Source organism: Chrysochloris asiatica, unplaced genomic scaffold (genome assembly GCF_000296735.1).
Source record: "Chrysochloris asiatica unplaced genomic scaffold, ChrAsi1.0 scaffold00054, whole genome shotgun sequence".
Classification (NCBI taxonomy): domain Eukaryota; kingdom Metazoa; phylum Chordata; class Mammalia; order Afrosoricida; family Chrysochloridae; genus Chrysochloris; species Chrysochloris asiatica.
In genome coordinates this window covers 5,889,994-5,903,294 of record NW_006408572.1, presented here as the reverse complement: position 1 = coordinate 5,903,294, position 13,301 = coordinate 5,889,994, and the positions used below count along the sequence as shown (strand labels likewise).

General features: G+C 42.9%; 1 protein-coding gene across 1 annotated transcript in view; it reads left to right on the top strand.

The window, feature by feature from the left end:
• Nucleotides 1-9,319: 9,319 nt before the first annotated feature.
• Nucleotides 9,320-13,301, top strand: part of XAF1 (XIAP associated factor 1) — a 15,408-nt gene continuing 11,426 nt past the window's right edge. Inside the window, exons 1-3 of the mRNA XM_006863477.1 lie at nt 9,320-9,393; nt 9,970-10,105; nt 12,383-12,439. Of these exons, the coding sequence (XP_006863539.1) occupies nt 9,320-9,393; nt 9,970-10,105; nt 12,383-12,439 (267 nt within the window). The remainder of the gene's footprint in view (nt 9,394-9,969; nt 10,106-12,382; nt 12,440-13,301) is intronic.

Below are 13,301 nucleotides of genomic sequence, written 5' to 3'. Positions count from 1 at the left end.
CCAGGAACACTTGTTGTTAGCTGCCGTTTAGTTGGCTCCCAGTTCTTGCCAATTATATGTACAATTAAACAAAACGCTGCCTGGCTTGGCACCATCCCCATGGTCAGATGTGGATAGGACAGTTGTCATTTATAGGGTTTCCGGTGACTAGATTTTGAAAGTAGATCACCAGGTCTTTTTTCCTAGTCCGTCTGAGTCTGGAAAGTCTACTCAAATATGTTCAGCATCAACATGTAAACCTCCACTGACACATGGATGATGGCTGCACATGGGGCGCATTGGCTGGGAATTGCACCTGGGTCTCTGAACGGAAGACAAGGTTTCTGCTACAGAACCATCTCATTTCCAAGGTGATAAAGCAGGAAGAGTTTGCTCTGAAACTGCCTCCACTTGTGGAGGTGTGGGGTGACAAGCAACTAATCATCATCAGAGCTCAAAGAGGTGGACCTGATAGTAGCAGTTCTGGCATATGGGTAGGTGTTGAAGAAAGAGGTCCTGTTCATGCAGTGGGCTAAGCATTGGGCTGCTAACCGAAAAGTCGGCACTTTGAATCCCCCAGCAGCTCTTCAGGAGAAAGATGAGGCATCTGCTTCTGTAAAGGTTTACAAAACTGGCAGGATTTTAGTATGTAAGGGAAGGGGACTAGAGAGGTCAGACAACCGGAAAAAATCAGGAGGTGAGTGATATGCAGTTCTTGTGATCCTAACTACCTGGAGTTAAGGCAAACAGGGTAAGAGCACAGCCCTCCACAAGTCTGCTTTGAGAAAAACAGGAGTGGAAAGTGGGTGGGAGGAGGCAGGGCGACAGGTGAGATTAAGGGATTTGCCTGAGCCTCATAGCTGATCAGGGAACCAAGATGCCAACAGAACCCCTCTCTGACATGAACTGGACAGATTATTTAATCTCTGTGCCTAAATTCCTACAGTTACAAGATGGGGCTAATAATTGTTGTAGCAGAGCTGTTGGACATATTAGATTATTTATAAACTGAGTAGTAGAGTGCTTGGAACACAGAAAATGTTTAAGCATTCATTTGCTGTTCACTCCTGTTATTTTGATCATTATTTTCACCTCTTATTTTGTTCCCTGAAGTTTAAAGACTGGCTGGAGGTAGAGCCCACATCGACATTTGTCTTAATCCCATGATCCTCCTCAGAAAAGCTGCTTCTGTCCTATTTGCAACTTCACAAGAATTCTTTCAACCCAATTGTATCATTGCTCAATACAGTGTTTGGGGTCCCTTCTGTTAGCACAGCTGTTTCTGAGGTCTGGGAAAACTCTAAGGACCCCAGGGGGCATCCACAGTAGAGTGGGTCTCTTGAGCCAGAGAAAGAATGTAATTCGCCTCCACATCCTGTTCCCATATCCCAGTCCAGTCGGCCACCACTCTTTGTCTTACTGTGTGCTACCAAGGCCGGCTTAGATGGAGAGTGTGCCTGCGACCCGGCTTAGGTGAGACACTTCTGGAATTCACTGAGGGGAAAACTGGACCCACACCACATCCTATACCCTTCCAGGCTTCCAGGCTCCTTCCATTCCTGGCGGGTTCAAGGTTAAAGCAACTCTACCAGAAGGAAGCCCAATGCCTCCTGGAACTTCCACCCACTGATACCAGCTCTCACATCTGCAGAAACTCAGACCCATCTTCCTTCTGGAGCCTGTCTGTGACACCACTCACTAGACATCTCCACTTTTGAGATCTCAAATAAAGTTCATCTCCTCCCATTCATTATTCTTCAGATGGCAAAGTCAAAGTCCTGAGCCCCTGAGTCACAGTGCTGGTCCTGGTACTCAAGATACCTTACCTGACCTCCAGACCAGCATCTGACTCCTACACAGTGGCTCCCAACTGAACCGCACATTAGAATCACCTGGGGAGCTTTTAAAAATTCTAAAACTCAGGTCTTATGCCGGAGTGGCTAAACCACACTCTCTAGGGGTTCTGTTGGGGCACTGTAGGATAAGCACTGGACAGCTAACCTCAAGGTCGGCAATTCAAATCCACCAGCTGCACCTTGGAAACTCTATACAGAGTCACTATGAGTCAGAGCTGCACTTAACAGAAGCAACAGGAGTTGGGTGGGCGTTAGGTTGTTTTGTTTGTTTGTTGAAACTTCTCAAGCAATTCTAGTGTGCACACAAGTTTGGAAACTATGTATTATCTCGAACTGAAAGTTCCATTAACTATTTTGGGGAAGCATTGGAGGGGTAATTTTGAAATACCATAAATGTTTTTAGATAAAACATCTTTTATGTCAACCTCTTAAAGAAATTTTCAATCTATCTCCTATCACCTGACAACTTTGTGTCCATTTCCTTTTTGTGTGTGGGTCTGACTTAAAACCTAGCATGTCTCTAAGGTCCATCCGTGCATGTCTCTGAGGTTCAACCATGCATATCTCTGAGGTTTATCCATGCAAGCTTCTGAGGTTCCTCCATCCATGTTTCTGAGGTCCATCCATGCAAGCTTCTGAGGTTCCTCCATCCATGTTTCTGAGGTCCATCCATGCAAGCTTCTGAGGTTCCTCCATCCATGTTTCTGAGGTCCATCCATGCATGATTCTAGCATCTATCAGTATTTCCATTACTAATCACCCCACTTTATGGACCGTCACATTTCTGTTGATTTTGCTGTTAGGAATATTTGTACAAGTTATTGTTTTCATTCCATTACCTTCCTCTAATAAATCTGAATTTGTTTTCAACATCTTATGGATCGTGTAAATTGGGCTCTGGAAATAAATTACCAATTCCAGCAAGCCTTGCAATTTGCTAACATCTCAAACAGGTAAAATCTTTTGGCCTAACCTTGCTATCCACTGTCCCTGAATAATTTCAAAAAACATTGCCATTGAGTGAATTCCAATTTATAGTGTCCCTGTGTAGGGTTTCGGAGTTTGCAAGTCTTTACAGAAGCAGACAAACTCGTCTTTCTTCTTCAAAGCAGCTGATGGGTTTGAACTACTGACCGTGCGATTTCCAGAGCATCAGGACTGCTAATTTTCAGAGCATTAAATTGCGAAGCACTTGTCAAGTTTTATAAAGTTATGTATGTGATGTGCTTATCGTAGCCAAAATGAATTAAAATGCTTAGACAAAGGTATAAAACAATAATCAAAATTCTCCAATGATACCCTAATATCTTAATTGTGTTTATAAGCAATAAGGGTTAATATTAAAGCTAATTAAAAATTTTTGATGAATAAAATTTTGGGAAACAGAAACATACATTAAATCTCCTAAGTAAAAAAATCTAACCTGAAGCATCCAAGAACTCCTATATAGTTGCAATTATTTGCAAATCTTTTCAGTTCTTATTGAGTTATTTGTTGTTGTTGTTGAGTGCCGTCGAGTCAGTTCCAATTCATTGTGACCCTGAATAGGGTTTCCACGGAGTGGCTGTTAGAGATTAATTTGTGTCCCAAAAACAGAAATGTGGAAATCCTAACTTCTGTACCTATAAATATGGGTCAGTCTTTTGTTGTGTTAATGAGACATCTCATACCTTCTAAGTGGTGTCTTATAAAAAGAGCAAACTAAACACCCAGGGAAGTGAGGCTCAAGAAAAACACCATGGATCACCGGCAGACACCAGAACCCAGGAGAGAGGCTCATGAAAGAAATCCACATGGCCAAGATCCTAATTTGGAGTTTTAGCCTCCAAAACTATAAGAAAATAAAATTATGTTCTTTAAAGCCATTTCCTTTTGGCATTTCTGTTATGAGAGCATTAGCAAACCAAGACACCCTTTTACCACTTTTATTCCTATAACTAATTGCTTCTCCCTATGAAAAGAGCACACACAAGTAGCCAGTTGACACATGTTCCATGATCATTTGATTCAATTATGCATGTATGATTTTGGACATGTGGGCGCTTTAGCAGAACTTGATTTCTTTGAAACTCAAACCTTTAGATCAGCTACTTCTGTCATTTACAACCATTTAGATCAGCTACTTCTGTCATTTACAACCATCTAGGATGCCTTCTAAGAAGCTCTGGTAGCGTAGTGGTTACGAATCGGGCTGCGAACCTTAAGGTCAGCGGTTCGAAACTACCAGCCGCTCCGCGGGAGAAAGATGAGGCTTTCTACTCCCGTAAGGATTTACACCCTTGGAAACCCTGTACAGGGTCGCTATGGGTCGGAACCGACTCGACGGCACTTAACAACAACAACAACAACAGGATGCCTTCTGGTAAAACACTTAGGTCTTCCTCAGAAAGGCATATACTCACAGGCAGCAAGTTGCCACAAAACTTTCGAAAACTCCTAGACTCTGAACCACCACTTGTCTGTCAGTTTGTCATACTGTGGTGGCTTGTGTGCTGCTGTGAAACTAGAAGCTATGTCCCTGATCATTTAAATACCAACAGGTTCATCCATGGTGCACAGCTTTTCAGTGGAACCTCCAGACTTGATAGGAGAGGAGAGGTAGATCCTTCTGAATGGCTAGTCACTGAAAACCTTATGAAGAGCAGCAGCACATTGTCGGATAGAGTACCAGAAGATGAAGCCCTCAGGTTGGAAGGCACTCAGAATGTGACTGGGGAAAAGCTGTCTCCTCTATGTAGAGCTGACCTTTATGATGTGAATGAATCAAAACTTTCGGGACCTTCATTTGATGGTGGGCAAAACTCAAAATGAGAAGAAATAACTGGAAACTTGGAATGTCCAAAGTATGAATCTAGGAAAATTGGCCATTGTCAAAAATGAAATGGAATGCATACAGATCGATAGGCTAGGCATTGTTCTTGCTAAGTACTATTGAGTCAGTTCCAACTCATAGTGCCCATTTATAGGGATTTATATGTATAGGATTTTCAAGGCTGCAGATCATTGCAGGAACACAGAGCCTCATCTTTCCTCCTTGAAATAGCTGGTGGGCTTGAGCCATTGACCTTGTGGTTCACAGTCCAGCATTTATCCACAGCACTGAAGGACTGCTTACTCCATGTAGTGAGTTGAAATGAACTGGTATTGGCCATTTGAATATGAAAATCATATGGTTACTACACAGGGAATGACAAATTGGAGAGAAACACCATTGCATTCATCGTCAAAAAGAGTGTTTCAATATCTACTTGAAGTACAATGTTGCCTGTGATAGGATAATATCCATTTGCCTACAAGGAAGACCAGATAACACCATCATTATTCAAACTTATACACCAACCACTAAAGCCAGTGATGATGAAATTTTTGAAGTATTTTACCAACTTCTTCAATATGCTGAAATTGATCAAGCATGCAATCAAGACTCATTGATAATTACTGGTGATTGGAATGTAAAGGGTGTAAACAAAGACAGGGAGGATCCATAGTAGGAAGATGTGGCTGTGGTGAAAGAAATGATGCTGGAGATCGCATGATAGAATTTTGCAAGACCCCCAATGATTTATTCACTGCATATACATTTTTTTCAACAACTCTTCTGGTGTGGTGCTGTGGGCTAATGCATCAGACTGCAAAGTCATTTGAACTGCAAGGTCGTGGTTCAAGCTCACCAGCTGCTTCTTGGAAACCCTATACAGGGTCGCTATGGGTCGGAATCATCTCAATGGCACTTAACAACAACAACATACACGTGTACCTCACCAGATGGAATACACAAGATCAAATTGACTATATCTGGAGGAAGACACCATTGAGATGCTCCATAGCATCAGCCAAAACAAGGGCAAGGGCAAGGGCAAACTCTAGAGCAAACCATTAATTGCTCATATGCAAGTTCGGGCTGAAACTGAAGAAAATTAAAACAGTTTCAGAAAAGCTAAAATATGACCTTGAGTATATCCCACCTGAATTTAGAGACCATCTCAAGAACAGATTTGATGCATTAGATACTGACCAAAAGCCAGAAGAGTTGTGGGATGACATCAAGAACATCAAATATGAAGAAAGCAAAGGGTCTTTAAAAAGACAAGGAAGAAAGAAAAGCCAAAATGGACATCAGAAGAGATTCTGAAACTTGCTTTTGAGTGTAGAGAAGCTGAAGCAACTGGAAGAAAATAGGAAGTAAAAGAGCTGAACAGAAAATTTCAAAGGGTAACTGAAGAAGACAAAGTCAAATGTTATAATGAAATGTGCAAAGACCTGGCGTTAGAAACACAAAAGGGTTTCTCAAGCTGAAAGAACTGAAGAAAAAATTCAAGCCTCAGTTAGAAATATTGAAGAACTCGATGGGCAAAATATTAAATGATGCCTGAAGCACCAAAAGAGGATGGAAGGAATTCAGAATCACTGTACCCAAAAAGAATTGGTCAGTGCTCAACCATTACAAAAGGTAGCACATGATCAAGGCTGATGGTATTGAAGGAAGAAGTACAAGCTTCCCTGGAGGCATTGACAAAAAAAACAAAGCTCCAGGAATTGTTGGGATACGTATTGAAAGTTTCCAACAATTGGAGGCACTCACTCATCTATACCAAGAGATTTGGAAGACAGCTACCTGACCAACCGACTGGAAAAGATCCATATTTATGTCCATTGCAAAGAAAGGTAAAATCCAACAGAATGTGGAAACCATCGAACAATATCATACTCAAGTAAAATTTTTCTGAAGTTAATTCGGAAAATGTTGCAGCAGTATATTGACAGAGAACTGCCAGAAATTCAAGCTGGATTCAGAAGAGGATGTGGAATAAGAGAGACAGATCATTGCTAATATCAGATTGGATCTTGGCTAAAAACAGAGTCTCAGAAAAATATGTCTTGTACTTTCTTGACTATGAAAAGGCATTTGATTGTGTAAATCATAACAAGTGATAGATAACATTGAGAAGGATGGGTATTCCAGAACACTTAACTGTACTCATGAGGAACCTGTACATAGATCAAGAGGCAGTCATTTGAATAGAGCAAGGGATACTGAATGGTTTAAGATCAGGAAAGGGGTGCTCTATGGCTGTATTCTTTCACCATACATAACTCAATCTGTATGTTGAGCAAATAATCTGAGCAATTAGATGATATAAACAAAAGCATGGCACAGGTATTAGAGAAAGACTCGTTAACAGCCTGTGGTATGAAGATGAAATGACCGTAATTACTGAAAGTGAAGAAGACTTCATATACTTACTTATGAAGATTAGACCATAGCCTTCTGTTTGGATTGCACCTCAATGTAAAGAAAACAAAAATCTAAACTACTGAACCAATAGATACCATATGATAAACAGAGAAAAGATTGAAATTGTCAAAAACTTTATTTTGCTTGGATGTATAATCAATACTCATGGAAGCAGCAATCAAGAAATCAATAGATACATTGCATTTGGCAAGTATGTCCCATAAGACCTCTTTAAAGTGTTCAAGAGCAAAGATGTCACTTTGAGGACTAAGGTGTACCTGACCCAAGCCGTGGTATTTCCAAGGGCCTCATATGCATGTGAAATTTGAACAATAAGGAAGACAGTAGAAGAAGTGATGCTTTTGAATTGTGGTGATGGGAAAGAATATTGAAAGTACCATGGACTACCAGAAGAACACATCTGTGTTAGAAGAAGTACTTAGAAACCAGGATGGTGAAACTTCACCTCTCTTTGGACATGTTTTCAGGAGGGAATTAGTCTTGGAGAAGAGTATCATGCTTGGTAAAGTAGAGGAAGACCCTCAGCAAGAGGGGTTGACACAGTGGCAGCAACAATGGGTTGAAAGATACCAACAATTGTGAGGACGATGCAGGACCAAATAATGTTTCGTTCTGTTGTACATATGAGTAGGAACCGACTTGACAGCATCTAAGAACAACACACTCTAAAAGTCCCACGGGTACTCAGTTTAGTCCAGTAAATGAGGAAACATAGACACCTAGAAAGGCTAATGTTACTCAAGATGTCAGTTAATTATACTCCTAGGATTTGATATCAGATTTCCTGACTCTGTGGCTATTCCAGGAGAGATTAACCTAGGGCCCTGTTGTCTGGTTCCACATCCTGATTCTGCTGCCTGTTCATTATATGACTTGCACAAGTTACATAGTCCTGCCCTGTCTCCGCTTCTTCAACTGAAAATAGGATGATAATAGAGCCTCCCTCACGCTACCTTACACCTCATTATTATCGAGTTGACCCTGACTGACAGTGTTGTCCAGTTCTGTGTCACCCTCAAATTGCTGCCTAGCACTCCAATCTGTCTCCCCAATGATTTCCCACTCCCTCATTGAATCTTTGTTTCACCAAACATGATATCGGCCTCCAACGACTGATCTTTTCCAACGATGTGTCCAGAGCAAGAAAGTTGGGCAGTGCTCCGCTGTGATCCATAAAGATCATCAATGACTAATTTTCGGAAATGGATCCTTCTTCCTAGTCTGTCTTAGTCTGGAAGTTTTGTGGAAAGCTGTCTACCGTGGATGGTCCTGCATGTGCTTTGAAATACCAGTGGCATAGCTTCTAGCATCAGGTCTGTTACCTAGTTAGGGTTCTATCCCTATCAGTCTGTCACCTGTTGTTGTTGTTGTGAAGTGCCGTCGAGTCGATTCCGACCCATAGCGACCCTGTATAGGGTTTCCAAGGAGCAGTTGGTGAGCTTGAACCACCAACCTTGCAGTTCAAACGACTTTACAGTCTGATGCATTAGCACACAGCGCCACACCAGGACTGTCACCTAGTTAGCACTGTATTAGTGTTTGCTTTGATTTTGTAATTAAAGGAGCAGCACAGAGAGATAGGCAGGTGACCAAGCTACTAAGTGGCAGCGTTGGAATGTGATTCCAAAGCCTGAAGACATGGTGTACACCAGCCTGAATCCCCTGGATCTCCCCACCCTCCAATCATGTTTTCCAAATTGTAACTAACTGGAAATGCAAGGAATCTGCAGGAGAAGATCAACAAGGCCCTTTTAGAGATCTGCCCTCAAGTTCAACCTGGAGGACGCCCTCTTTCCTGCCAATCAAAGACCAGTGAAAAGCACGAGACGGGAGGGGTGGGAGCCCAGTGGCCTGAGGAAGGGAAAGAGAGACAACAGTGGAGTGACCCCACCCCCAGCACATCCCCAGAGTGAGGGGAGGGCTGCCGCAGGGGTGACCTCCCCTGGCTCCCACCCTCCAGAAAACAACACAGCACAGCTGTACAGCAGCAAAGGTAGAGGGAGACCTCAGGGGCTTGCTGGGCTGGCCGTGCTGGAAATAATCTGCCACTAACCACCCTGCCCCTCGAGGAAGTCCAAACACAGAAACCTTGGAACACCCTTGGGCTGAGCATTTGGACAATCCTCTTCCTCCCTGGAGCTGTTGTGGTATTCTAGAATACTTTCAGTTTTGTTTCCTTGTCTGCAAATAAAAACGAAACTATGAAACTAATCATAAAGACCAGACCATGGAGGGAGATGGTCAGACCTCAGAGAGAGATGGCCAGACCCTGGAGGAGGACGTCCAGGTGTGCCAATACTGGTAAGAGAGTGCTTTCTCTAGCCCCCTGCCCTGTTGGCCTAGTTGGGGGGAGGGGGGCAGGCTTAATAAACAGAGGAGAGAAGAGAACCAGTAGTCAAATTTTCCTGGAGGAGAAAGATGGGTGCTGTGGGCAGGGGTGAGGGGTGGTCACCATTGCCATACCCCCCTCCCTAAGATATTTCAGATTTTCTGAGACAGTCCTGAAGTCAAATAAATGTCCAGGCTAATTGTATCCACTGGATTACTCCTACTGGTCAGAGGCTGGGTCTGAATTTGGGGTTCTGCTAACATGGTCTTCACACCAATCTTTGAAAGAAAGGCACCAAATGAGATTCTCCACAACCATTCTGACCCCCAGGACTGGAGAGGGAGGTGTGGGAGGGGATCAAGGACCCCACTTCTGGGAAGACCTGTTTGCTAAGAAATCCCCTGCTTGTGACAGGGACCCCAGTCCTTCCCAAAGTGCTGTCCTCTTCTTTCTGTCTAACAATCTTAGTCAGGACCTGGGTGCGAAATACAATTCCCTGTTTTACACCATAAGATAAGCCGGTTTTCCTTTATCTCTTGACCCTACAGCAAAAGAAATGTGGCCTCTGCCCACTTCACCCTCCATGAGGTCCACTGCATGCGGTTCCTAGTCATCTGCCAAGAGTGTGAAGAGCCAGTCCCCAAAAAGGAGATGGAGGAGCACTTGGAGGACAAGCACAAGGAGGTGAGGGGTCAGGTTGAGCATTGGGTGGGAAGCCAGAACCCATCCTGGCTGAAGCCACTCACTGGACTATCCCAGTGAAAGTCAGGCAGCCCCTCTCAGCCTCAGGCCTCACCTGAGGGATGGAAGCAGTCCTTCTGCATTTCTCTTACTAAAGCCAGCCTACACTCGTGGTTTTCCATTTGCTTTATTGTGGCAAAAAGAATGCATCCCCAAACATTCACCACACAACAAAGCCTGTGATCACATTGATGATGTGTGTCATGTTGTATCACCATTATCACTATCAACTTGCAAAATATACCACCAGCATAAACTCAATGCCTCCCAAACAAAAATTCCCCTCTCTCACCCTTGCTGTAGTTGCTAAATGCCATCGAGTTGGTTTTGACTCATATTGACCCTGTATAAGGTTTCTGAGGAGCAGCTGGTGGATTTGAACCTCCAACCTTGCAGTCAACAGTCCAGTTTTTATCTTACAACGCGAGGACTCCTCTCTCACCCTTGGTAACCATTAATGATCTTTGTTACATAATATGTTTATTATATACTATGTTTGCTCATTTCATCTAAGTGACATCATACAGTACTTGTACTTTTGCAACTTATTTTGCTCGGCATGTTTCTGGGGGTTTATCTGGGCTGTGGCATGCATCATGGTTTCATTTCTCCTTATAGATGCTTAGTATTCTATGGTGGGTGTGTACCACATGTTGTTTATCCATTCCTCTGTTGATGGACGACATTCCAGCTGTTTCCATCTCTTGGGTATTGTGGGAAGTGTTACAATGAACACGGTGTATTCCCTTCACATACCATAGTTATATCCTAGGACTGAAAGACTGTTGGGTCCTATGGTAATTCTACATTCAGCTATTTATTATTATTATTTTAACTTTTTATTGTGTATACCGAGAAGTTTTACAGAGAAGTTCATCAGTTTTACATTAGCAAATCATATTCTTTATTCCATCTCAATGATTGCAATCCTTCCCCGTAACAACAGTCATCCCACTTCCCCCCTGTGGTTCCTATGTCCATTCCACCCTCCTTCCCATCCCTTCCCAACTTTGTCCTTAGGGAAATGTTGTCCTTTTGATCTTGAATAATTGACCATTCCCTGGTGAGCTACCTTACTAGTGTTGTGACCTGCTATGTTCCTATCTGAAAATGGGCCATGATGCTGACTGAGGTCCTCTCCAGATCTGAAGGGTGGTGGAGGGCCATAATCTCAGGTTCCTCTGTCCTCTTTCTGACCAGTGCCGGTGGGTGCTTTTTTGTTTCTTTTGTTTTTTAATAATTTTGAGTTTTGTTCCACATTTCCTACTGCTCTATCCAGGACCTTCTAATGTGATCCCTTTCAGAGCCGTTGATAGTGGTCCCTGAGTTGTGGAGACTGATGTCCCTTTAACTCCAGTTAAGGTGCTTGATTGTTTTGTGGCTATTGGCCTAGCCACTGGGCCTAGAGTTAACAGTGATACAGCTAGATGGACTCACATTGGGAGAGGCATGAGAGAACTTCCAAACTCGCAGATAGAATCCATTTGTCCTAGCTTGTATGACTTGCTGGCCAGAACTCGGTCAGATGAAGATGAACAAGTTTGATACAGGGAGCAAGCGTAAATTGCTACAACTTGATGAACTGGACTTAGCTTATGGATGAACTTGCCCAAATTTCCAAACGACAGGGATGTTTTCTTCATATCACAAATCAAGCTTGCCTCCTCCGTACACTAGGTTGATAGGGGCTAGCAACTTCGGCTTCGGCTATCAAAATTGGGGCCCAATAAAGTCCTGGTGTGATGCTGCAGGATATGCTCTGGACCTCAAGGGCAGTTTGAGCCACAAGGTCAGTGGTTCAAACTTACCAGCCGCTTTTCAGAAACCCTATAGAGGGCTGCTATGAGTCGGAACCGACTCAACAGCACTTAACAACAAGAAAAAACTTACTGGTTTGGCCAAGGCAATTTCGTTTCAGGAAAGGCTGGATGTTCTGTTGAAATTTGTGAAGGGAAGTAAGAAAGGAGAATCTAGGAGGTAGTCTGACTCAGCGGCTTTTCTTGCCTGTGGTTTCATCAATCTCTCCCAGGACCCTGTGTCTGTCTGGAAAGTCTAAAACTCAGGCATCCATGTCAACTCAACCGGTCCTGCAAACATTCTTAAACCTGAACCCTGTTCTCTAGGAGCTTACAGACCTAGACCCAAAACACCGTGGGCCAAGGCAGATGTGGGAAAAGGCAAAAGTGCTGGATTGAAACCCATATTTCTCTCTGTCTTTAGGTTGAGTGTACTATGTGTCATCAGAACGTGCAGAAGTATTTACTGGATGCTCATGAGGTGAGATTCAAATGTGATTTTTCCTTTACAGACAAGCAGATCCAACCTGGGAGGAGACAATTGAGAAAGGAAGAGAAGTCAATAACTTCTCCCCTTGAACTTTCTCTTCTTGACCAAGTTGGCTCTGAGAGCAATGGAGAGTTAGCTCACCACAGGGACACAGGAACACAAGTCCTCCTGACCCTAGACACTGGTCAGAAGGGTACAAGCATACATTGACAGAGAACTTCCAAAGGTTCAAGCTGGATTCAGAAGAGGATGTGGAATGAGGGGTATTATTGCTGATGTCTGATGGATCTTGGCTGAAAGCACAGAATACCAGAAAGTTGTTTTCCTGTACTTTATTGACTACACAAAGGCTTTTGGTTGTGTGGATCATGACAAGGTATGTACAACATTGCAAATTATGAGTATTCCTCAACACTTAATTGTGCTAATGAGGAATCTGTACGTGGACCAAGAGGCAGTTGTTCGAACAGAACATGGGATCACTGAATGGTTTAAAATTAAGAAAGGTGTTCAACAGGGTTGTATTCTTTCACCATATTTATTCAACCTGTATACTGAGCAAATAATCCGAGAAGCTGGGTTATATGAAGAAAACTGTGGCATCAGGATTGGAAGAAGACTCATTAACAACCTGTAATATGCAGATGATACAACTTTGTTTGCTGAAAGCGAAGAGGACTTAAAATACTGTTGAAGATCAAAGACTTCAGTATGGATTGCACCTCAGTGTAAAGAAAACAAAAGTCCTCACTACTGGACCAATAAACAACATTTTATCAATGGAGAAAAGATTGAAGTTGTCAAGGACTTCATTCTTCTTGGATCAACTATCAACACTCACGGAAGCAGCAGT